At 36.2% G+C, this 23018-nt stretch overlaps 3 protein-coding genes across 5 annotated transcripts in view; 2 read left to right on the forward strand and 1 right to left on the reverse strand.

The window, feature by feature from the left end:
* SYCP1 (synaptonemal complex protein 1) overlaps positions 1-9873 on the forward strand; it is a 34992-nt gene extending 25119 nt beyond the window's left edge. For both annotated transcript variants that reach the window (XM_074564510.1, XM_074564511.1), the window contains 15 exons: positions 39-156; positions 398-468; positions 1100-1181; positions 1766-1828; positions 2276-2338; positions 3011-3073; positions 4321-4437; positions 5057-5167; positions 6186-6278; positions 7233-7307; positions 7787-7846; positions 7989-8168; positions 9067-9210; positions 9558-9644; positions 9730-9873. In XM_074564510.1, the coding sequence (XP_074420611.1) occupies positions 39-156; positions 398-468; positions 1100-1181; positions 1766-1828; positions 2276-2338; positions 3011-3073; positions 4321-4437; positions 5057-5167; positions 6186-6278; positions 7233-7307; positions 7787-7846; positions 7989-8168; positions 9067-9210; positions 9558-9644; positions 9730-9873 (1471 nt within the window). The remainder of the gene's footprint in view (positions 1-38; positions 157-397; positions 469-1099; positions 1182-1765; positions 1829-2275; positions 2339-3010; positions 3074-4320; positions 4438-5056; positions 5168-6185; positions 6279-7232; positions 7308-7786; positions 7847-7988; positions 8169-9066; positions 9211-9557; positions 9645-9729) is intronic.
* Positions 2229-23018, reverse strand: part of TSPAN2 (tetraspanin 2) — a 49992-nt gene continuing 29202 nt past the window's right edge. The window contains exons 8-10 of one of the 2 annotated variants that reach the window (XR_012584377.1): positions 14973-15378; positions 13996-14176; positions 2229-13009 (exon numbers count right to left, since the gene is read on the reverse strand). The gene's annotated coding sequence lies outside the window, so the exon portion shown is untranslated. Of the gene's footprint in view, positions 13010-13995; positions 15379-23018 lie in introns of both variants that reach the window. The other variant, XR_012584376.1, reaches the window with a different exon arrangement.
* Positions 17321-21439, forward strand: TSHB (thyroid stimulating hormone subunit beta). The gene is made up of 4 exons (XM_074564518.1): positions 17321-17434; positions 17707-17876; positions 20216-20378; positions 21122-21439. The coding sequence occupies exons 3-4, from the start codon at positions 20217-20219 to the stop codon at positions 21362-21364; spliced, it is 405 nt and encodes a 134-aa protein (XP_074420619.1). The 5' UTR covers positions 17321-17434; positions 17707-17876; position 20216; the 3' UTR covers positions 21365-21439.

A 23018-nucleotide genomic window follows, 5' to 3' on the forward strand; every position in this document is an offset into this window, starting at 1 on the left:
CATGTTCTCATTTCTCTTGACCATTTGTTTTAAATTAGGCTAAAGAATGAACAACTTACAGTGTCTATCAATAAGCTTTTATTAGAAAAAGAACAAATAACACAAGAGAAAAGTGGTATGGCTGCAGAACTCAAGAAACTGCAAGAAAGTCATGAGGTAAGTTTTAAACTTCCAGCTATTTTTAAAGGACAACATTCAATTTAAAATATAAATCGTGGTAAACTTCAACGTGACATGGTTCGGTAGAGTATCTGTACTATTTTTTGTGTTTAAAATACAAAGGAAGTGCAGTTACCCTTGTCAGTATGGTAGGTCAAGATACTGCTTAAGAATCTTTGAATTTTTTAAGATGTTACTTTGAATTTTATTCATTTTACTTTCATGGGTCTTTATTTAGGATAGTAGAAAAAAAGAAGAAAATACAAAGCAGTTAGTTGAAAACCTGGAAGAAGCAAATGGCCAGCTAAGGCAAGTAAAAAGAAATGTATAATATTATTAAAGGAAGTTAGTCTAAATGTTGTGATCATACACTGCTTTCTCTGATCTTTAGATTAATGCTTTTTTTAGGTTATATAGCTAAACAGAAACAATTTAGTATTGATGTTAGCCATGTAGATGTTTCTACAAATTAGCAGTGTACCTATTGCTACAGGAACAATTTTTGCCATAGCTTCGTGTTACATAAAGAGAGCTGTCCTTTCCTGCATTAACATCTTAGGTGTGAAGGAAATGAAAATAGAAGTTAAGGGTATGGATTAAACGTGAAAACGTGAAACTGGTTAAATGTTACTCTCTGAAGTAATCTCTGTACCACCAACCCAATAGACAGGCAGCCTTCCATGTTTCATAGATGCATTACAATATTACAGATTAGAATATATTTTACTCGGGTAAGGGGAACATCTTTCTGTACTTTCAAAAAGTATGTACAGATTGGACATTAAATAGCAGTCACTTTGCATCGTTTTAAGAAAATTTTCGTTGAACAGCTTGTGAAGTTCTCATCAACATTAGCAGCTCTTTATAGAAAATAAAGTAGTGAAAAGGAGTTAAAGTTATTAAGTAAATATTTACTAATACTTGTTAATTTGGCATTTAGAAATGAACTGGAGTCCTTGAAGGAGAAGATGGCAAAGAAAGGTGAAGAGATTAAAAGTAAACTGGATGAAAGAGAAGAAAATGTATGCTGTGTCATCTGCTTTATCATGAAAATATGTAATCTCTTACAGAGGCTTTCTTTCAGTGCTGCTACCCATTGAGTCAACATATGTACACATGCTGAGTCCTTTTATTTTAAAAGATAAGGACCTTCTGTGGGTTGTTTACTCTTTACATGGAGGCTTAAAAGTCCATATTTGTTAGATTTCAGGCAAACAGAGAACCCCATTTATTTATTTCTGTTATACCCATTTAGTGATGGATGGGGTATGGATTAGCTTTCAATATGTAATATGAGTTTTAGTAATACGTTCAAATATTTTTACTTTAATACTGTAGTTTCAAAGCACACCTTTTTTTTAAATCATAATGGATTTCAAAATTTTATTGTAAAAGTCAAAGAAAATACTCAGGACTTGGGATGATAGCTTAGTTATTTTTTTCACAAATACAAAATAGGGAATACACTTACTTGTCAATTTTGAGGGAACTGCTTTGTAATTGCAATGCAGTAATTAATAGCAATTCTGCCATTACGCCTTTTTCTTCTTCAGGAGAGTATAAAAATGCTATAGTATTATGACTAGATTTACAATTATAATTCCAGGCTAAGAGTATTGAAAATGAAATTTCAAGGAAGGAAAAGCAGCTGAAGATTCTAGAAAATAAGGTATGAAAATTCATTTTTTTTCACGAACTGTAGAGAACTTAATACAAGATTATTTTTTAAATTACAAAGTTATTTCCCTTTCCCTTTCCCTTTCCCTTTCCCTTTCCCTTTCCCTTTCCCTTTCCCTTTCCCTTTCCCTTTCCCTTTCCCTTTCCCTTTCCCTTTCCCTTTCCCTTTCCCTTTCCCCTACAACCACTGAGAAACTGATTCACTGCTATGATGATATTCACTACTGTTGATGACATTGGGCCAGCAAAATTCTTGTAGTACTTTATAGTTAAAACTCCAACCATTGTAACACATTAGTGCGTATTAGTGTGTATTTCAGTTCCATTGAAATTGATAAGACTTGTGCAAATGCATGTTTAAGAACCTTGACAGTAATCTCTAACACAGGGAGTCGTTTTTTAGGAGTTTATTAATTAATGTTTGAAATATCTCTTTTAGTTGAATAATTTAAAGAAACAGGTGGAAAATAAAACCAAATGCATTGAAGAGTTGCAACAGGAGGTATGTACATTTTTAAAAAGTCACAAATGCATAAACCATGGTATTTTGTGGTAACTGTTACTTCTCAACAGTTTTTGTCTGGTGTGGTATCCTTAGATATACCTATGTAATTTATAATACTTCCTTTCTTATCCCAACTCTGAGCAAATTAAGGAGTCACTTTTGGAATTACTTGATTTGTAAACTCATCCTTACTTTTGAAAAATGCAATTACAGAAATAAAATCTTTATTAAACTTTTACTATTTTCGTTTAGTACATGGTGCCATTGATACATGTGGAATAATGACCTGTCTCAGTTACAAATAGGACAAATTGTTAATAACCATACTGTAAAAATATATAACTTGTATTTTTTGTCATGACATCTGCACACTTTCTGTGAGCAGCATCTTAGTTTTTCTTCCCATTCTGCACCCTTTTTCATTATTCTCTGTTGTCACCAATGAGGAGCCTTTCATAAGGTCATGAAGTAACAGTATTATTAAAGTGAGTAGTTGAGCACACTTTTGTTCGGAGAATTAATCTGGAACCTGAACTGCACAACAAAAAAAGTTACTTGCTTGCTGAAAGCTTGCATTTTTAAGATTCTGACCTACTTGATGCAGTTAAATCATTACGTAATTCTGTTAACTTATTAAAGTATAGTGTTTATTTTACTTTATTTTAACAGAATAAGGCACTGAAAAAGAAAATTACTGCAGAAAGCAAGAAAACAAGCATTTATGAAGGGAAGGTAGGTTTAAAAAACTTCATGTACAAGATGAGGGTAAAGCACAAACACAATGTTTTAAGGCCTAGTGTAACTAATGATAATACATGTTAAGCACGTTCTTAATTGTTTTATGGATCTGGGATCAGATTTTACAGGAATGATCCCATAATCTTTGTAAAATACTTCCATTTTTAATCATTGGACACTGACTGGACTGTCAGGCATTTGTAAGAGATAGAAATTACAACTCAAGGAATTATGTTCCTAATCAGTCCCTTTTTTGGTTGATAGTGTACTGAACGTTATTCACTACTGCCACCCCATTGAAATAGAATTAAAAGTGATTAAAAGAAACACATGTATTATTCACTTTAGGCTGTTCTTTTACTGTGTTCTGCAACGGTTAAGTACCTGATTAGAACATTGTGTCCAGTTTTGGGTACCACACTTCAAGCAAGATGTAGACTGTTCTGAGGGTATTCTTATGATAAACTTAAAGGGAAAAATTATAATCAAAGTGCATGCTTGGGAGGAAAACATACCATAAAACAGTTAAAATCTTAAATAAGGGAGGGAATAAAATTTCCGTCTGTTTGTTGGTTGGTTTTTTTTCCAAAGAATTCATAGCATCTAGGGTTACTGCTTAGGAATAGACTCTTCCTGTTTGTTTCATACCAAATTCTCATTAGTATTAGCAGCTCAAAGTAATTAATCTTTTTTGGAACTAAATAAAATTCTGAAAATAAACTATTTCTAGATAAACTGTTTCTCCACTTCTTAACTGAAGGAAAAAAAAAGATTTAATTATAAACATAATACAGTCATACATTCATAGTGCTAAGTCTTAGGAGACTATCAATTATGCTTCATTTTCCTACCTTGTATTCCATGCCAGCGATACTAGAGTCTTTTGTGCAAAAGGCAGAATAGTGTCAGATTGCTAATGGTTTGTTCCCTTACATTGGAATGATTCTTTGTGATTGACTAGCCTCTAGCTTTAGGACTGTTTTATCGACTCGTGTGCACAAAACTGTTACAGGCTGTCTTTCCCATGGGGGTGTTGCCATTGTTTCTATTAGTATTTTCTAATTCACTTCAGGCCAAAGTTCAACTCTTTATGAAAAAAGCTGAACGTTAAATAGGAAATAGTTTAGTCATACACCTGAAAAGTAACAGAGTGTTTCTGTTCGAAAATGAGAGGTAAAAAAAAAATCGTTGGTATATTTATTCCTGAACAAATAACAGCAATAATTCTGCATTCTCAAAAGGTGAATAAATTACAGTTAGAGATGGAAAATATGAACAAGCAACATAAAGAAACAGTTGACATCTATCAAAAAGACATTGAAACACAAAAACTAAATGAAAATAAACTTATTGAAGAGGTGAGAGCTGTTAATTTTTACTGCATGTTTTATTTTTTTATGTATGATTGTTTTATGAAGCTATATTGGCCAGATTCCTTGCTCTTACATAGCCATCTTATCAACATAAATGGAACTTCTTGTGTATGCATGTGAGCAAAGCTTTAGTACGTTAGATCCTTAAGTTGACGTATTTGTATATGTCTTTAAAAATAAGAAACCAGTTAAAATTCTTTTTGTCAAAATAGCGTTCACAGAAATTCTATTCTTGGTATAAATATAGCATAAGCAAATTAGATTATAACTTTTCCCGTATTAGTATTTTCCTGCTGACACTTTTTTGATGGCAATATCACAAAATGTTAGGGCAGAGTGCTTGAAATGGCCTTGTGGTTTGAAATGACACTTGTCCACCATGGAAGAATGGATGTACTTTTAATCTATTTTTATTTGCCCATTTTAACAATATGTGTAAAAGATGTAAGATTTGAAAAGCATCTTAGAAGCAAATGAAGACTACACTAAATGTAGTCTTCATATACATTGCACCCACAGGGGTAAGAAGAAATTAAAATAAGATTTTTTAAAAAATACATTGCTGTTAATTGTTCATTAATTAAATGAAACTTGTTACTAACAGGTAGAAAAGATGAGGTTGCTTGCTGATGAAGCAACAATAACACAGAGAGAAACTGATATCCGATGTCAGCACAAGATAACTGAAATGGTGGCACTTATGGAAAAACATAAGGTAGGAGATTTTACTGATTTCTGTGATTTGTAATGTATGATACTATGCTAAGTAAAAACCTTTCAAAACCAGAATATTACGAATATTCTGGAGGTGTTCCAAGGCCAGGTTGGACAGGGCTTTGAGCAACCTGGTCCAGTGGGAGGTGTCCCTGCCCAGGGCAGGGGGGTGGGACTGGATGGTCTTTAAGGTCCCTTCCAACCCAAACCATTCTGTGATTCTATGAATTAGAAAGTGAAACTTGATAATAAAGACCTGAGTCTAGGAAAATTAACTTGAACACATGCCTGACTTTTCATCACCTAAAACTAAATTAATCTTAATATTTTTTGAAAACATGCCTACTGGCAGATAAATTCCATTTATCTAAATTTGTAGGAATCATAACATGATGTGAACTAGTAGCATCTTGGAATGCCCAGTAGTGCTTTAGGTAAGACACAGTGGCGGTGTTGGCCTTTTGAAATTGTCCCGCAGACTGCATCTATTCAAGATGTTACATTTGGATGCTGAATAAAGGAGTATATAGGTTTGTGCTTTGCAGGATTTTTTTTTATTTATTTTTTTTATATTCAGCCTTCCTTTGATATTGTCCTGTTCCTTGATACCATACTGTTCTTCAGTATCAGTTTGGGCCTCTTTTTATGAGGAGATTGCTTAGTGACCTTTAGCAGTTTAACTTAACATTTTAATTTACATTTCTTATTACTCTGTTTTGCAGTATATTTAGCTGATACCATTAATAAAAATAATATGGCTAGCTTTTATGTGCCGAACATGTACCACTGCCTAGAGATAAAGCATTCTCTGTCAGCCCATAAAATAATACTGCTTGTGTATTTTCTGTTTTACAGTTTCTGCTGAAGCATCAATATTTGTTCATAGTGCTTTCTAAATCTTCACAAGAGCCTTATTTGAAATAATGAGTAATGTTTTAAGATTAGGTAGATCTATAATTGTAACATTTAGTCAAATGTTTTGAGTTTGTTGGCTTTTTCTGTTTTGTTTTGAAACACAGCATGAATATGATAAAATGGTTGAAGAAAAAGATACGGAGTTAAAACTTTATAAAATAAAAGAGCAAGAGCAGTTATCATCAAAAAGATCATTGGTAAGGTATACTCTTCAGCACCAAATAATTAAATGGAACGGCTGCTGTCCTTAGGGTGTAATATAACTATAAATATCGTATTAGACTTCTTCCTATTTAATCCTTGGGGTGGTTAAGTGTCTGCTTTAGTGGGACTGAACAGCAAAGATCAACCCACTAACTTCTGTTTACTGTTATTTTCTTACAGATTCTATTATGTGCATTAAAAAAACCCAGATGCTTCTGAAAATAAATTGGAGTAGCTGTGCTTTTCTGTTTACTTTTCCTGATAGTGCATCATGCTCCAACCTCCCTGTGTGAATAAGAAACTTATGTATTAAATAGTTGGATTCCACTCCACACCTCCTACCCCCCTGTTCTTGCAAGGGTTTTAAGTTCTTACCTTGAACAGTTCTGGTCAAGTACTTGTTTCTTAGTAGTATTTCAACTCTTTTTCAAACAAACAAAAACAAAACTTCCAAGTCTAGAGTTGCATCACCTTTTTTTTTTTTTTTTTTTTTTCTCTTTCTGGGAAGCTTAGCTTTGAGAAATGTTCTGAGAGCCAACATCCCTTCAAGGCTTTCACGAAAGTGTAGTTCTACAGCATCTACTTAAAACGCAGTATTTTTCTGACATTTCCTTTTACAGAATATTTCTTCACAGGGTTTTTTTTCAGTTAGATTTTTTTTTAATAGAAGGTGATGTGACTCAAGTCTATGTGTTTGTTGTGTTTTTGTTTTTTTTAATTTGGTAACTGCTTCTCTGATCATGTTACTCTAGTGATTGAATCATTCTGAAAATGAATCGTAGATACCCCTCAGTATGCTAACTTTATGGATAAGTCAGCTCTATTGAGCAAATGGAATTTTCTTTTGTTTATAATTAATATCCCTATTAATTACTGTCTTATGTGGACCATTTTCTTTTTTCCAGGTTAAGCATAGTTAACCCTATCCTTTATCTATTTGTTTTTAGGAAAGTGAGCTGTCATGTTTGAAAAGTGAACTGTCGTCCCTTAAGGAGCAACTTAAAGCAGAAATTAAAGAGAAGGTATCTTTTTCTTTTAAGAAAATGTAGCAGTATGGGTGACTCGCTTGGCCTGGTCTTATACAATATAATGAGGACAGCTGTGAAGTGCACTTTTGATTCTAGGTCTTGTTCTCACATGCTGTCTTATTTCAAGAGCTTGACGCTCTCTGAAGTCATTATGTCTCATTTCTGGTGGCAGTGAGTGTTTTGCATTAAGCCTCAATTGGTAAGTATGAGGGAAGCAGGGGGACATTGAAATGCTATGAAGAACTGGCCAGGCTTGCGGGGATGATGTCAGGAAGGTAAAGCCAATATGGAGGTAAAACTGACAAGAGAAGTGAAGAGCAACAAGAAAAGCAGTATGACTAAATCTGGGTCATTATATTTGTGTGAACTTTGTAACAGTATGATTGTGGACTGTGTTCTGTAATTACACCAAGATTTTCAAGAACTAAATTAAAATAAAATATTTACTTCCTAACGCTTTTTTTTTTTTTTAGGAGAATCTTGCAAAAGAACCCCCCCAAAATATGGTTCCTGAAGATGAAAAGAAGCACAAGGTAGCTTTAACCTTATCCTTAATCAATTTTAGAATTTGGTAATATTTATACGTATGCAATCTGATTGAAGTTCCATGATAAATTATGTACACTCGACCAAAGACACTGAAATGCTTTTAATTTAAACCTTTTTTAATTTTAGAAAATACAAAATCATTTTTCTGAGACTCCTAAACTTCATTTAGATCTAGACTGTGCATCTATTGATGTAAAAAATAAAAAGTCTCCAAATGATATTCCTATAAAAGTCAACATGATGGAAAAGAAAAAAATGCCTCCTTCAGCATCTGCAAAAAGTCCCTTGGGTAGTCCATCATTAAAGGTTTGTAACTCATAATAGTGAATTGTTCTTGTTTTATTTTTCTGACTGTATTTCTTACTTCTCTGTAGATGCTTATTTATTTTTTGTTGTGATTTAAAAGGTAGACAGCCACAAAAAAACCCAACGTATTCCACAGCGATACTAGAAAGCAGTTTGTGTAAGGGCTCCCACTGTGTGTCATTTTTCATGCTTAGTTACTTAATTTGTTTGTTAGCATTGATAAGTGACAATTCCTGTCCTAGAGAGACAGTGAATTTAATAATGTCTCTAGAATTCTTTTACTTAGTCTTAAAATTAAAGTGTTGTCTTTAAAGGCATATTTTTCTCTATGGAACAGAAAATAGCTTGCGTAGCTGTAAGAAGTATCAACTGCTTCGTCGTAACTGTAAAACCTTACACTTCTACCCTGTCAGAAGCTCGCATGTGATGTTTATATCTTAACAATAGAAACAACTACCATTTTTATGTTATCCTTTCGAAAAAAAGATTGCATTGTTTCATTGTGTTGTTTCTGAGAAGTTTAACTTCTAGTGAAAGAACTATTTAAGTAAAAGCAATCCTGTTCTTGATCTCACTATCAGTGTCTTCCTGAAAGCTTTTTCCTGCAGTTTTGTTTGCGTTTTCTTAAATGTTGGTTAGTTTGCATGTACTGACCACAGTTCAGAACAACCTGAATTTCTGCAGATAAGCATGAAGAAGTTAGATGTACATAGTGTGCCATAAAACTCAGTTCTTCCACAGCTTCCTGTTCATTTTCCATAGGAGCAATAATTGTTCCACAGCATCTTTCTAGTGTCTTCCTGGATACTCAGTCTGTAAACTCAGTTATGAGTTTGGCTTTAGATTCTATAATTGCCACTGAATATGTAACTTTAAATGCCATCTTTTTCTTTCCCAGACATATATTATAAAGACTCCTCCAGTACATAAACTGCAAAGTGAAAACACAAATCTGCATTCCGAACAGTGCATGAGGAAAAAGCAAAAAGTGCTTCTACAGCTGGACACTCATTCAGACAGCTCTGAACACAGTGACCTCTTGGTAAGAATCAGGGAAAAAATAGTGTACTTAACAGTTCTTTATGCACACTGCTGTATCTAAGAATGTTCTGTATCCAAGACAAAATTTATATGTAATTTTTATTTCATTGGTTCTTTCTGGAATTGTATTTATATGTGTATAATTAATAACTGTATGACAAACAGTACCACTATATAAAAATATATATTAACTTTTATAATGATTTTTTACATTGTTTTTATTGAACTGTTAAGGCTTCATAGTAACATCCGAACTTTTTTTGTTATACTCTAATAAATCCTAGTGGGAAAGAAAATAATTTTTTTAAATATTGTGTAATTATGTAATTTTTTTATTTTTAATTTAAGAGCATAGTCTCAGAGGAAGAAATGTTTAAAAAATTATACAAAGATTATCCTCAAGCTTCACAATTATATGCCATGACACCAAAAAAGGTACCTTAGCTTTTCTTTAGATCAAAACGAACAGTTAATCAAACTGGTTATAAAAACTGATGGATGGCTTTATTTTTCTTCTTAGAAACCAGCTACATCAAACGTGAAAACTCCAGGCTCTGTACTGAAACTTAAAACCATGAGAAAAATGAGAGAGGCTGGATGGACTGCAGTTTCTAAAATGGACAGGAAAAGAAAAATTAAAGAAGCTGAAAAGCTCTTTACTTAAAATGAAAAAATGACTAGTGCCCTGGCATTATTTGATTAGTATAACCACAGTATTATTAGTCCTTCAGAGTTAGTATGTTGTTACATTTTTCTGTCATACTCAGTGTCTTTAATACTACATTAATTTCCTTTATGCATATAAACTTTATAGGTACATAACTACATCAACCTGCAGAGCATTTTCTGTATTGCATTCCCTATGCTATAAAAATTGAGGACATAAATTAGCTACTTTTAAATGTAGAAATAAGTATAAATACATAGAAAGATGTTTCAAAAAGAAAAAAAGTCTGGAATTAGAAGTACTGGTTTTAAAGAAATTCAGTTTTGTTCTCTTAAATGTCTTAATACGTAATTCACAAAAGGATATTGTTTATTGAAAGAAATACTGAAGCTCTTGAAATGCATGCACTTTTACCTGAAGTCATCTTGCTTTTTCATTCATTTTAAATGTTGTCAGAACTGTCGTCTTAGGCTGTTTTGTTTTCAGTAGCTACTGTTTCAGTATGTTAAAACAGTTTTGAAACTTTTAAAATTGAAATTTCAATATAATTACTTTGGTTTAAAAAGATTTCAGCTTCATAAGGAATAAAATACGCATGCATGTTTTAAGATTGTAAAAACAATGTGAAGATGTTATTAAATTGTTTATCTGAAACATAAAGCGTGGGACCAAATGTTGTTGCTTTACGTACTAGAACGCAGATACAGATCACCAGGCAGCCTTCCCAAGGACTAAAAGCTTCTGCCACATAAGCGTAAGAATAGTTCAGAACAACGTACATTTCTGCGTTAATCCTTGATTAATCTTGGTTTCACAACAACAATAAAACGTGCTTCAGAGCCTCGAGGTAACAGGAAAACTAGGGGTACCTCCTAAAATACTACGAAAAATCAAAATCTCGGATTCATCTGAAGTGGGTAGCAAAACATACGTACTTCATTCTTTTTGTGTAGCAATTTTATGTATAGGCTAGTAGTTTGGGTTCCTTATGAATTATCTGTTGATTTTTTTATTGTATGTAACTGACAAATACTCTCCAAGGATCTGAAAAAATATACTGGGTTTTTTCTCCATATTTGGAAACCAAATCTGTTATGCAAGCAAACTTTCTGAGATGTTAGAATGACCTTCCTTGCTGGAAAGATACTTCATATGTTTGCAGAATATTGAGTTTTTATAATATATCTGCTTAAATAGTGTAAATTAGAAAAAATAAAGGACAGAGAAGCTGCTTATAGCACACAAATTCCAGATGTCTGTCCTTACCAAGAAAGATTATTCTACCGTAAGTCCTGTAAGGTAATCCATTTAAACCTCTCCCAGATTCATCAATTACTTATTTTTTGATCTGATACAGAGAATGTCATGCAAAAAGTCAGTTATTCTTCATTTTAGTTTGGGGTGTTACTTACTAATATCTCTTCAGCTACTCTGCAGGAAAAAGACAGTACGTTCACTGGAAACACAACATGTATGTGCAGTTTATAATTTATTTTAATAGAGGATAGTGTTTTATACAAGATCTAAATACCTGCCAATGTTCGTTACTTCATTTCAAGATGGCGTATTTCTAGTTTTGACATCCTCAACAGATAGGCAGACTCGACCCCTAAGCTAGTTACTGAGCAACCAAAAATAAAAATTCCAGTTGTTTCTGAGTATAATGAGACTTCTACTCTCTAGTCTTCTCAGCCACGGCTCACGTACAGATCCAGGAAACTATAATTTTGTAATCCTGAAGTTGATATTCAAAATCCACATCAAGTCTAGCCTACCCACATTCATAGCTTTGCTAATTCCAGAATATGTGACATTTGAATGCCTTACTATAAAAAATAGGATTAAAATTATTGTTATTTGAGACTTTACATGAAAAATAAATTGGTATCTATCAAACATGACTTCCATTATAGTGGTATATGTACAGTATCTGACATCCTTATTTTCCAGTACTGTTGCGGCAGAGCTGTGACTCCATGGTGCATCATATAATCCTCCTGATACCATGAGCGTGTCATGTGGTGTACTGTATAAATCATCTGCAAAATTGCAAAAATATTCTTAGTAGCACTATAGAAAGCTTACAGGAAAACTAATCAGCTAAGAAGGGTGTAAAATCATATTTGCCTCATACTACACCTGTTTCCATCAATGGACTATATATAGTAAATAAAACTGAATATATAAACAACTTTATGTTAAGGCATTAACCCAGTTTGTGTAGGAAAAGCAAATGAAAATTAATAAATTCACGTGCTTTGGCTTGTGAATCCTTCAGGTAGCACACAATTCAAAAAAGTGAAAACGAGAGCTACCAGTCAGAAGCTCTTCATAGCAGTGAATATTGACGCTTTTATCTGTGGAATTTTATTGAAGTTTTAAAGGCTATGTTCTGATATTCTTGACGCAGCTCCTCATCTGTATTATGCATTCAACTGAATTAACCCGGTCTGGCCCCAGCGGTTCACGGAAACGCTGTCATATGTAGTGACACCGACCTGAAGCCTGGGCTGCGTGATCTGGAGTCAGAGCTTCGATGAAGTTTACCGGTACGGTTCTGAAAAGCTGATTGCTTAGTTTGAGTGTTTCTGATGTTGATGACTCGCAGCTCTTTTAAATGGTAAAAATGCAGGTGGCAGAGTGATAACCAGCTTCAGCCTTGTGATATCTGAAGGCTTCTTGCTGTGAATGGCGTTACATGCAACACGTGCCAGGTGTGATGTGGCTGTTAAAGCAGAGGAACTGCTGCTGTCCATTCTGATCCTTTTTGGGTTCCAGCTGAAAGCTGCATTTTGCACCTTGGTTTGATTGACTTCAGCTGAAATACTGGAGGCTGTAAAACTTGTTGCTGGTGTTTTTCCAGATCCACGCTGTACCTTTGTTTGTATGTCTCTTATATAAGAAACAGATAATCTTTGGCTTGAACAAAGTGCTTTGCCATAAGGTAACAACAGGTGAAAAGGATTGGAAAATGCATAGGTTGAATTCTGTTCCTCTATTGTCTCACTTCTCTTGTTCAGCAGTGGGTTTATTTGTCTTTGTCTAATCTGCTCTGTCCTCTTTTTCTGAGTTGCCTTGGGAACAACTAAATTTTCCTTTAATTTGCTTACTGGATAACTGAGTAGCCCTGGGTCTATAGATTGTAAAAAAAAAAAAAAAAAAAAAAAAAAAGGAACTGATTAAATTTAAATACTTATCCTGGCCATATGTTTAATGCCTGATCTTAAATTTCTGGTGCAGATATTTGCTTTTCATTGAGAACTATTTTTTCTGTATGGTAAGTAATAACTTTTTAGTACACCTGTTTGTTCCAACAGCTTAAAACAAAAGCAGAAGAGGGGAAAGCCTAAAAAGCTGCATTGAAAATTCAGTTCTAAGTCTTAGAAGACAAACAATCAGCATTTACCTATTCTAATGCTTGTCTTGGATCTCTCATAAAATATTCAAATGTCAAGTCAGTATCATTTGTCCATCGTGGCTTTATTAAGCACAGGAAATCTCAAAATTGTTAGCTTGCTATTTCATTAGTACAGAACGTTGGGGTTCACTCAAAAGTTGAATTTTTAAATTAATGTTTCAACCCCTGTTATTACCCCGTACTTATAGTTAACTCCTGTCCTGGATAATACTGATAGATCCAGCAAGAGAGCCATACCTTTTGGTAGCGTATGAACGCACGCCTTCCCTCAGCAAATAGTCAAAAAATTTATCTCTTTGGTCTGTTTTCTTTGTTAAATGCAAGGCATGTTGTAGCAACAGTGGTTTTTATTATGTACTGTGTCATGAAATGGAATACTCTAGAATGGTGGCAAAACTTGATACAATATTACCAAGTATTTCAAATTAGACCACAAGGTTATTTTGGCAACTTGAGAAAATCCACATTTTGTATCTATCTTACTTAAAAAAGAAGAATGTAACCACTGCCAGCATTTAAAACTACAGTGCGGGGTTAGCCTGTGCAAGCACTCCAGGTGTGTAGTAACTGTCGCTCAACACTACCGACCTCCAAATGGTATTTGAAAACGTGTTTTGTTTAAAGCTGCAAGAGCAGAGAGTGCAAAATAGAATGTGGAAAATAAGAGCAGATTTTAAGAAAATCACACTGTGAGGACTCACCCAAGCTGACAAAGGCAGGAGTACGGACTGGCAGGTAGTCCGGAGTGACAGATCCGATGTCCTGGCTGCGCCTGTTCCTTCGGGATCTCGATACCCAGTGTCCATGGAAACCAGGGGAGCTCAGGGGGTAGGGATTAGCCAGTGTACCCACACAGCGCTGACCGGGCCTGATGGAGACTAGCTGGGAACGTGAGAGGACGGGGAATGTTACATGTCGGCAGTTGCTGATCTTACTTCACAGTAGCTTGAAAAGGTAGCTTTTTCAGAACTGGACACTGCACTGGGCACAGAAAACTTTAAACAGTTTTCCCCAAGCGTATGTAAGGAAGATATTAAAATCTTGATTAAAAAGATGCGTTAAAAAAATCCTCAGGTGTGCACGATAGTTATTATAAAGAACAACTATTTCTAAACCACTAATAATAATACTACTTTAAATTTCAAAACTAAGAGGATTTTTTAAAAAAATGCTATAGGAATTAAATGTCTCTAATAAGAAAAAACAAAAAAAACAAAAACCAGGGTTATTCCTACAACCTTTTCTGTCCCTAGGTATCAAGGTATTTAATTTAGTTTGCCTTGCTTCTACCGGCAGTATCCTGGGGGAAGGGTTCATGAGGTCTTCCCTTTTCCTTCTTTACAGCCATTTTAATTTTCAGTTGGAATCGTGGAGTGGCTTCTGCTTTGGGGGGCATTCCCTTTGGCGTGCTCCACAGTCCGTCACAGCTGTGGCAGACCCTCCTTTGCCAGGTGGGCGTGTGAGGTTGCCCGAGAGGGCAATGAATGGCTCCTGGGTACGAGCAGCCTCCGGCGGGGCTGCACACCTGACGTCTGAAAGGAGAGACAGAAACATACCCCAGTGCTCGTACCCAGCGTATGTAATTAGCATAAATTCTGATCTAAAAAAAGTCAATTGTACATGCATAGTGTCACCTCTCCATGCCAGACCTTCATCAGCAAAGATCTTGTCTGATTACCTGTTGACTGCTTATCAGATTGGCGGTCAGACCAGGAGAACACTACAAGCCTTAGGGACTGAAAAGTGCCTGTGGCTTTTACCCCTTAGCATAGTTCTGATATCAGGTGGGTAGTCGTTCATCCTCGATAGCGCTGCAGAAGGCTTCTGGATTCTCTTTGCTGTTGTTCTTTGGGCTTTTTTACATTTTGTCCTCAGTGTAGCAATTGTATATCTTAGAATAACAGAAATATCTAGCACTTTCCAAAGAAGTGAAACCAAATACGAAGCAGTGTATCATATGAGCCAAAGAGCAAACGGGATTATGAAGTATTTGCAGACCATAAATGGAGATCGTTGGCATATGACAGGCAACAAAGAGAATTGATGGTTTAATCTCTGGTTGATAGAAAATGCTGCAGCTAATCCTAGGAAAGAAAGAGAAGAACGGTCATCTGTGAATCTGTAAATTTAAGAGATGGGAGCTATGTTTCAAGCTATTACAGAGAGGCTCACAATAGACAGATTAGCTTTGAAAATTCAGCAGCTACAGTCTGTTTAAATGCAAAACCTGGCAAAACCGCTTGTTTCTATGGCAGCATATTAGGATCAACTTTCCTTTGATCAGTGGAGGTCTGTGACAGGATGGGGTTGGAAATAATTCCTCTACCAGAATACTAATCTTCTGGAAATGTGATTGGCTTTGCCTGTTTTTCATCAGCATAGCTTCTAATTCTCTGTTGTTTGCAAGCACGGACGGTGCTATATGCAGTGGAAACAAGAGTCACCCTGCGGTGTAAGTTAACCTGCTCATTAGATCACAGAGTTTTCATTGTGTTGTACTACTAACAGGGGAAGAGTGAGCAGGAGTAATGTGTGATAACTTCTCCCCCTTGTTCCTACTTTTATCTTAGGCATTGGTCAGTGACAGAGAATCCTATTAAATTACTTTTATATAAACCTTCTGGTACGCACTGAATTTCTCTAGCCCATTACACCATTACAAAGATTCCTGGGTAATGAACCCAAGAATTTTATGATTACTAAATTCTGTTTACAGAGATCACTTAAACCACTTCTTGTAGAACATCAGCATACTGTCTTTCACTTAATGAAAGTGTAAAATAACTGATGTCAGTGAATGGATTGGTTTAGTTAACAGAAAGGTTAAAGATAAATAATTAACAGTGTAACTGGCTGTTCCAGAACAGGGCTACAAAGCTGATGGCTGTAAAAACACATTAAAAATTTCTATCACTGAATAGTCTGCAGGTCAGCAGGAGGGCAACCAAAGAAATGGATCCATAAACATGAGACTTTTAACTACTGATTTTAGGGAAGTGTATGAAAGAAGCCTCAGGCATTCATAGATTGCCACACTGGACTTCATTGTCCTGCCATGGTCTTTTGTCTTGCTGCACCCTGTAGGTATCGGGATCTCACTCCCATCAAGTGTTCAGAGCAGTCAGCCATGAATGAACTCTACGGCCATATCCAGAAGGAAAATCAAGGAAAAGTTTTTCTACCAGCTTAATAGTTTGTGTAAACTACTGAACAGACATGAGCGTGTATATCGCTCTGGGGATGTTTAGTGCATCTCTGACAGATGGGCACGCTAATGTGATGCCAGCAAAGAAGAGGTAGTAGCCAAGAGGTTCTGCGTCCATATCGGTGTGGGGCTGGTCTGAGAACGAGCAGCAGTTGTCACATTAGTCTCAAGGTCCACTCAGAGTAATTTATTGTGCTTCCAGATAAATTAATTTTAATTCTTAATACTTGGTCAGCTATTTCTGTAATGCAGTGCGGTGCATTCAGAGGCTGGGGAAAAGAGTTGCAGTGAATAAAATGCACTGCTAAAATTATACTACCTGCTCCAGTGATTAATAATTCCCGACATTCAGTATACACCACATCGTACTCTGCCTAATAGCTCTAAATCTTCATGACAGTAGGGCTCTGGACAGATGGAACGAAGGACATTGCGTCTATGTAGTTGCCTTAACAACCAAATTTGTAATCACCTCAAAGAATGAAATCAGGTTTGTGTGGCATGACCTATTTTATGTAACACCATCTTGACAGGCATTAATTATGTTCTCATCCGTTAATTCTTTATTGCTCAAATCCTGTATCAACTTTCTGTTATTTTACCTGATTTACCAGGGATAGATGTCAGGCTAGCTGGTTGAGAGTTACCTGGGTCAACATTCTCTCTTTAAATATTGGCATAATAGCACTTTTCTTAATGCTTTGAAATTTCCTTAGCATTCCAAGACTTGTTGAAATTAACATTAGCTAGCTAATGATGTTAATTTTAAAATATTTATTTCTTATACAATTTATTTAGGTTTGTTTTTTCAAATATGTACGTTGGTTGTTCAACCGCTACATTTTCAAATGCACATGTACTTACTGAAGACTTCGCACTTACTGCATCAACAGCTTGTCTTCATCTTCATTATTTCCTAGTCTCCAGCGTCACATGTGAGTCTTTTACATTTTCTCATTTCTAACAGTGGTTGTTGTTTGTTTTCCTTTTTTTTCCATGGCTATAGTTTTTACTGTTGCATTCTCTTTTTCTTTCCCTATGATAGACTTCCAAGCATTGCTACAAATCAGCTGTACCTACTTCAGCTGTACATGCAGGGGCCACATGCGATATTCTTGCTTTAGGAATGCCATTTTCTATTCTTATTTTGGGCACTTTTTGTCCTCTCCAGGATTTTGTTTTGTGAATTGTTTCCTTTTCCTTTCAGGATCATTGTCTGCTTTGAAATACTCGTAAGATTTCCCAAGAACGAACATTCTTTTCTGTGATTAAAGTTTTAAACAACCAAACCCATACATATATATGTAGCAATATGTGTATATAGAGAGAGTGCGTGTGTGTGTATATATATACACACCACATTATCTACATATGGGGGTATGTATGTGTATACTCATATAGCCTGTATATTTAACTGCATTTAAAACATGTCAGAAAAATGCAGATTTAAATAATGTACTGGAGTAGTAGCAAAATAAGTGTTATACTTCTGTTGCTAAGTGTAGATGGACAGATGTTACTGAGAGTACAATTACTGTCCTTCAGCCAGAAAGAGTTGTATTTAATTCCTGAGAAGTTCAATGGTAGAAATTAACCCATAATTAAAGACTCCATGAAAACAGAAGACTATGGCTGGTCTTAATAGAACAAGAATTCTACCATATTATCAAAAAAAACCCTTGAAGAATTAGTCCAGGACACAAAGCTGTGTGCAGCAGCCTGGTTATTCAGGAATTAGCTAAACGCCAGTTGGGACTGACTGGATCACTCCTCCAACAGCCCAAAGTGACGACATTTACCAGCTCAAACGCAACTTTACCATATTTCTTATGGCTACGTAAATCAAGAATGTGGTTACCCGCATGAGACATACATCAGACTGAAGTCCAAACGGCAGGCGGGGGATTAACTGAAAGGGTAGGTGTGAGCAGAGCTGCAGTGGTTCAGCACAGTGAGAAGGCTGGCCGGAGGCTGACGAAGCCGTAGAGGACAGAGGTTTTGTGCCGAGTCAGCGCAAGACGTGCACGCTCACCGGACCCTTTCTTACTTCTTCTCCTCCCAGCTCTTCCACAAAGCCCTAAACACAAGTGTTTTACCTCATCTGTGGACATCTTAGTTTCACTGGTGGTGGTGCAGTATTTTGCTTCTCATTGTGCTACAAGGAGTGGTTTCCTAAGTTCTTTGCCCTATCATTAGTATTTCAGAGTGAATTGCTTGTTACTTCAGTATTTGCTCAGTAGGTTCAAGGACAGATAATTTCTCAGTGGTTTTTTTGAGTATGTAAGTCAGGCTGTACCTAATCACACTGCAGAGCAATGGCTTTGATTTGAGATTTGTTACTTTCTGTGTACAGCACTGCATCTCTCAGTTGTGCCCGCCTGGTAACGAGCAAACTGAGTGAAACAGACTTCATTAAACTTCTGCAAAACATATGTGTAGAATTAGTCATATGCGATTCAGGATGACTCCGCTTCCATGCTAGCCTTCCTGTCATGATGTTGCTGTCCTATGTAGCAATTAAATTAATCAATAATAACTTTTTTTTAAAGCAGTGGTTAGTTTAAAAGCCTGAGAAGAGAATGACTGTTAAAATAATTAGATTTCCAGCTCCAGTTTCCAGGTTAGGATATTATGGACACATTTGTTCCTATCACATTTGCTTCGTGGTTCAGTATGAATTTTCAATAGATGACTATGCGATAAGAAAGCAGCAATTCAGATGCAATTATATAAACAGTAAGATCAGCCTGGAATTAGCCTGGAGAGTATAAAGCGCACACAGAGCTTGTGCTGGGTCACTGCCTCCCCCAGCTCAAGGCAGAATCAGGTTCCTGTAATAGGGAAGAATTCAGCTGACAAGAGGTTGGTCCTTCCAGACTTGCATTGTTGCAGCTACAGGGTAAACCAGACCGTGTAACGAACGGCTTTTGCTAGGGGAAACGGACCGCTGGAAGAGCCTAGAGGGTGATGTCCATCTGTTTGTAGACACTGTCATTTACAGTTTGTAGTTTAGAGGCTATAACGTAGACCTTGGAATTGTCTGGGAGCTAACCAAAGCTTTGTTCTCGGGATCCCCCAGCAGGTCTGAGAAATGAGGTCAGCACAACAGCCAGATAAAGTGGGCATTCATTGATTTGAACTCTTTGCTGATGTTCTTGATTGTTATTTGCTTGAATCTATTATTTAATTCTTGGCAGTGTTCCCATTTTATCATGCCTCTAAGCCAACTGTAAAAAATACAGTGGTATGCCTGATATGCACAGCTGTTTCTTTTTCTCTCTTAAACATTTTATAACATGCTTTCTTTAGAAAATTATTTTTAAAGCAGAAAGATTATTTTAGCATCTCTGGCTAATTCTAGAGCTCATGTTCTCTCATATATGTCACATTTTCAAATCCTTTAGCTCCTGTTATTTTTCTGTGTCAGCATTTTATCACTTATTAGTGAAAAGTTCCATGTAATATGCCTTAGTGGGGAAAAAGTGAATTTGTTTTATGTTTTTAATGGCCTGCTTACACTTTTCTGTTTAGTGGTTAATACTATTTCAATTAAAGGTCTGAGACTGAAAAGAACTTGTCAGGCTGTAGCTAAAAAAGTTAAGTTTACTTGTGGTCTGTGACTATCATAACTATTCTTGTCAAATTCTGAGAGAAGGCCTGGAAGGTACATCTAATTTTACTTAGGGTTTGCTTTGTTTTTTTTCCCCCCCATCTAGCATGACTCCCTTCTTTGCGATGTCTCTCCTCTTTAGCCTGACTTTCGGTCAAACAGCATCACTTTGTGCTCCTTCTGAGTATATAATCCACGTGGAGAAAAGGGAATGTGCCTACTGCCTGGCCATCAACACCACCATCTGCGCTGGATTTTGCATGACTCGGGTACAAGGCGTTACTCTGTTTTAGGCAATGGTTTCTGTGACGGCCATCACTGCAAACCAACTGCCTGTTCTCACTGGAAAACTGTGTGTAAATGATCCCACTCTAATAATGTTTGTCACAGACAGAAAAATCACACTACCATCATGATTCCAAGTTAGCTTTCTGTGAAGGTATGGATGAGAAATGCCAAGCCTCCGGAATTGCGGAGTTTATCACACCAGTGGCATAGCAGAGAAGTGACTGCTGCGGTCACTGCAGAGCCTCTGTAGTCAGTTTGTGGGGTCAGGATGGAACAGGTGAGAAGCAGATGATATTTAGTCACTCTTATTTAATGTAAATGACTTGGGTAACTGTTAATTCCACTGCTGTTATGACAGCTAGCTGTGCAGAATATCTCGCATGTAGGCATGCCAACGACTGTGCTTGCGCTTCACTGTTCAACACGGCATTTTAATTTCCGCCTTGGTCAGTAGGTAGCCAATACGGATTACAAAACACTGTTACTACTCTGAGCCAAGCAGATTAGTTAAAACCATAAAAGCAAGGTGGACATATCTACAGGGGTAGAGAGCTCCAGTCATTGCAGATTCAAAATTACAGATCTGAACAGAAGTACGCTGAAAATATCAGAGCCAGTCTAAGTGCAAAGATGTTTGCTTTCTGCACATTTGAGAAAACATCAAAGGAAATCTTCTGACACTCGTGTGCATCAGTGAAACAGTGCATTTCTTTTTTCTTTGTAGGACAGCAATGGCAAGAAGCTGCTACTCAAAAGTGCTCTGTCCCAGAATGTGTGCACATACAAAGAGATGTTCTATCAAACAGCACTGATTCCGGGCTGTCCTCATCACACCATCCCTTATTATTCCTACCCTGTGGCTGTGAGCTGCAAGTGTGGTAAATGTAACACTGATTATAGTGACTGTGTTCATGAGAAGGTTAGGACAAACTATTGCACTAAACCACAGAAGCTCTGTAACATGTAAGCTTCCAACAGAACGTGGTCAAAATGTACCTCTGCCCACAACTAAGCGTAAATAAAAGTGTATTTCGTAACACGTTTGCAAACTGGTGTGCAAAAAGTTTTATTCAAAGATGCATCACTGCTTACTTCAATTAACAGGATATTCTGTGACGTGCACAAGAGCAGAGTCATAAGACTGCAGGTTTGTGTTCAGAACCCACCTGTAATTTACTTCAGGGAAGAAGGAGAAATTACTATGTGTATGTATAAAATTTTGCTCATAAATCCCAGGTATTTTGTGATACTCAGAGACAAAACATTTGATATATTTCAGAGTTAAAAAAAGGCAATGCATACTCTTAGTATTGAACATCTTAATTAGATTTAGATTTTCACATATACTTACAGCCTTCCTAAGAGCAACAGTATTTTCCATATATGTAATATTGGGTTTTTTGAGTGTAGTCAACTGGGACGAAGCACATACAGTTTGCTTATCTACACTATGGATCATTACTACAGGTCATCACCACTCTTGTCCATCACCACTGTGTTCCTTACGCATACTCCTTCATGCCTGCACTGCTGGAGTAAGCCTCTCTTACTACAACTGCAGAACCAGTTAGAAAAAAACAATAGGGCAGGTTTTTGGTTTGGTTTTTTTTTTTTTAATTTTATAGTCTATACTATTCAGTATGCAAACAAAGGAAAGTAGATGACAGAAAAAGGAACAGTCCTAAGGTAAGCCTACGTTAAGTTTATATAACATTCCATAGTTAACAGATTAAAAGTATTAAAAAGAAAAAATAAGAAATGTCCTGTCTTGGCAAGGTGACCCTAAGACTCTTCTGAAGTCTTTTAATGGCCTCTGTGTGCACGAACCCAATTGCTAAGAATGGGCCATTCTTCTACTGAGCACAGCAGGTTTGACATTACACACTTTAGTCAGCAGTGGGGTGATACCTACAAACTTTCAACTAGGTATTGAACAGCAGACCTTACTCAAAAGGTACTGCGATGCTGAAATGAAGCAGCAAGTAACTTATTTCCTTATGTTTTCTCCTGAAAATCCAGTTCTTGCTCTTCCTCATCCCTCATTAAGGATGACGCTGGAATATTTGATGTTCTTGCCACCATCCATAGCAGTATCTCTATTCACTCATGCAATTTCTCATGAAAAGTAGTGGTTATTAATCTGTACCTCTCAGAGGTAGCACTGAAGACATCGATGGCCCACTCTCCACCCTTTCTCATCTCAAGAGTTCTCTCTGCCTCCCTGCCCTCCCTTCCAGGATCCACGTGCTATGTATAAAAAATGACCTACATTGAATACAGCCCTCAAGCAATCAAAGGTACAACCTGAAACAATGCCAACTGCCATAATGCTTTGAGCCTAAAGTTTTGCATAAAAGTGTAAAAGTTAATTTTTAGCAGAAACATCAAATAAATAATATTTAGAAATAGACACTCAAACCAAACATGTACTCTATGAAGATGATAAATAAATATACAATTGCCCACTCTTCTAGCATCCTGTAACTGAATTTTCAACATCTCCATGGGAAAGGTGATAATGACCTGGCATGTTTCAGCACCGATGTCCTATGATGATCTCTTTACATAGAATTAGCCCTTTCTCACATAGGGGGAGAAAATTTTATGAAATGGTAATATTA

Source organism: Larus michahellis, chromosome 21 (genome assembly GCF_964199755.1).
Source record: "Larus michahellis chromosome 21, bLarMic1.1, whole genome shotgun sequence".
NCBI classification, from domain to species: domain Eukaryota; kingdom Metazoa; phylum Chordata; class Aves; order Charadriiformes; family Laridae; genus Larus; species Larus michahellis.

Excerpts from the sequence above, each read along its gene's own strand:
- TSHB (XM_074564518.1), top strand. The coding sequence starts at position 20,217 with ATGACTCCCTTCTTTGCGATGTCTCTCCTCTTTAGCCTGACTTTCGGT. Across the intron at positions 20,379-21,121 it reads CTGGATTTTGCATGACTCGG|GACAGCAATGGCAAGAAGCT; the intron begins GTACAAGGCGTT and ends TTTTCTTTGTAG.